Source organism: Gloeophyllum trabeum, assembly GCF_000344685.1.
Source record: "Gloeophyllum trabeum ATCC 11539 unplaced genomic scaffold GLOTRscaffold_00252, whole genome shotgun sequence".
Classification (NCBI taxonomy): domain Eukaryota; kingdom Fungi; phylum Basidiomycota; class Agaricomycetes; order Gloeophyllales; family Gloeophyllaceae; genus Gloeophyllum; species Gloeophyllum trabeum.
Genome location: NW_006920660.1, coordinates 1 through 2,779, shown reverse-complemented (window position 1 = coordinate 2,779; position 2,779 = coordinate 1). Strand labels below are relative to the sequence as shown.

The following is a 2,779-nucleotide window of genomic DNA, read 5'->3' as shown; positions in this document are numbered from 1 at the left end:
CTGCGAGGCTGACAGGACAGCTACCTGCAGGGCTCGCAGACTCAGTCCGCGAGGCTGGCAGGGCAGCTACCTGCAGCGTTCGCAGACTCAGTCTGCGAGGCTGACAGGACAGCTACCTGCAGGGCTCGCAGACTCAGTCCGCGAGGCCGACAGGGCAGCTACCTGCAGGGCTCGCAGACTCAGTCCGCGAGGCTGACAGGGCAGCTACCTGCAGTGCTCGCAGACTCAGTCCGCGAGCTGCTGCTGGGAGCTGCAGTGCCTCTGCAGTCCACAAGCTCTATCTCCCATGGGCCTCTTAGAGAACTGTTCCTATGACATGAGGGTGGCATCCCTCAGCCGTAGGGACAGCTCCCTAGGGATGGTCTGTCCCTGGGGATGTCCCTACCTTTCAACCCTAGAGCAACCCTGGAGCAGATGTTTCGTCCTCATAAACCCTAGCAGAACGGGTGCACAGATGTGTGCACCCTTTTCTGCCACAGCTTCAATTAGCAGTCCCCAACCATAAATGACCTCGAACAACAGAACGCGAGTGCGTTCTGTTGTTCGACGTCGGGCGACGCGCGCGCGGGTACGACGTCGTCAACGGCGTCAACGGGCATCCCACAGCTCGGAGCGCACCTCCTCGCGCTAGTGTAGCACGAGGAGGTGCGTTCTAACCCAAAGATGCCTACCTGGCGCCTTCGGGTCCGTCGCGAAACGGGGTTGTATGGAGGGGGGGCTGAGCCCCGGTAGGATTGAGAAGAACTCGACGACGAGACAACGCGCGGCTATAGCGCATGTCTCGTCGTCGTCCTGACTCCATAGGGAGTCAGGAAATCGCCTCCCATCCGAAGATGAGAGGCCGGGGAAGCCGGGAGGAAGGGGGAGGGGGGAGGGGGCAAAAAATGGAAAAACCTGAATATAAAGATAACCGCGCCGCCGATTTGCGCGGCGCTGGTATCGTTCGCTTCGTGAAGTCGGCGAGAGTCGGAAACAACGTCGAAACGCAGAACGCGGCGGCATTCTGCGTTCCGACGTCGGGAGGGGGGGGCAGTCGGGCGGCAGTGAGAGCGGCGGGTCTTGAGCGGGCGCGACGGCGTGGATTGGTCCCAAAAACGAGGGGAGACCTCTCAGAAGGTCATCCACCTGTAATGAAACATCACCGAGCCAGCATGACCTGCTCGCGAACAAACGCGAGGCGGACATGCCAGCCCAAGCATCAAATGATAAAACATCGAAAATAAGTAGAATAATGTACCTATTGCACTTGTCCTCAGCTCACAGACCCTCCACCAGTTACATCCACCACACTCGAAGTCCATCCCTGTTTTGAGGAAGCGACTGCGCCGGCGTCGAGTATGTCGAGAGCGTGTAGGGAGCGAGACACGGACTTAGCGTCTCGCGCGCGTTCGGCTGTTCCCGAGCTGCCTCGCTCAGGCTGTAGAGCACTAATTACAGCAAGTAAAATAGTACTGTAGGGCTTTACATGCCCTCCGAATGCAATAAAAGACATTAGAATGTATTAAGTATAGAGAGAAAAATAAAGAAAGGAGGAATGAGAGTAGAAGGAGATGAGTAGGAGAGGGTGGGAGGATCAGGGTAGCCTTAAAGGCCCGTAGCCTCGACAGCACTGGCGCGGATCGAACTAGCGACGTTGCCTCTATACCCAGAATCCCGGGCTCACTGACCGTTACACCATGTACGGTTATTAGGCAGGCGCGTTTATGCATTATATACTGTCTCGGGCTCTAGTTCAGCTAACAGTACTGGCTACTTATTTTTTGTTTGTTGTGGCTATTGCACTGGTGTATATAATATAATGCAATGTATGCTACATTACAAAGTAATCTATGGAGGCCTTGGACATTGTATATTAATCTCAATCTGAGGCCGCGCCAGAGCTTCGGGAGGGTGTGACCCAGTCAAGACAAAATAAAAGATAAAGAAATAAGTACTGAGCACTGAGATAATTACAGTCCCACATTCCTACGAGGTGCGCGAGCCAGAACTACCCCGCGTCTATGCGGGGCGATGTGTTTTGATGTCGGCGTGATGCATGACGTCGGCGGCGGTGACGGACGGTTCGCGGCGCCGGCAGCGGTCGCGGAAGCGAACGGTGGCCGGAGAGCATGGATGTGGGTAGTAAGAACGCGGCCCCGTCAAAACGCGCGAGTTTGCGCGCTCTCCGGGGCCGGCGAGAGGGAGGTTGGTGGAAGGGGGGAGGAGGATAGAAACAATTGGATAGAATATTTAATACTTACCTGATGGCAAAGGCGCATACAGCGTCGTGTTACTACTCCTCCCGCGATCCCGAAACACCCATATCTCAAGCGGCGCGGCACGATTTGATGTCGCCGCGAGGGGGTCCGTCGGGGAGGGTGACAGCGGCGACGGCGGCGGCACCAGCGGTCGGGACAGGGTGCGGCGGCCGGACACGCTTCTCGAAGGGTTGAGGGGACGGGGGATGTTGATCCCGGGTTGTTTCGGGGCGATCCGGGGCCGGGATGGGCTTGTGAGGGGAGAGGTGGGATGGAGGGCGACAAAAGGTGAGAAACAACGTCGACAAGGGCGAACGATTGGGTCGTTCGCCTCTCGCCGACGTCCTGGCACGCGTACAAGCCAGGAACAGGCGTCCGCTTGACAGCGGACGGCCTGGTGAAGGAGGGATGGGCAGGGAGGGGTTGGGAAGGGTAAACCAGAAAAGCGAAGATTGTGGCAAAATGGGTGCACAGATGTGTGCATCCCTTTCTGCCACAGCTTCGTTAAGTAGCCCCCAGCCATAAATGACATCGAACACCAG

The 2,779-nt window shown here is 57.2% G+C and overlaps 1 protein-coding gene across 1 annotated transcript; it reads right to left on the bottom strand.

Annotated features, from left to right (window-relative positions):
* Positions 1-2,305: 2,305 nt before the first annotated feature.
* On the bottom strand, positions 2,306-2,760 carry GLOTRDRAFT_134521 (uncharacterized protein; the record flags this gene model as incomplete). The annotated part of the gene is made up of 2 exons (XM_007873488.1): positions 2,306-2,488; positions 2,710-2,760. The coding sequence occupies 2 exons, from the start codon at positions 2,758-2,760 to the stop codon at positions 2,306-2,308; spliced, it is 234 nt and encodes a 77-aa protein (XP_007871679.1).
* Positions 2,761-2,779: the final 19 nt, after the last annotated feature.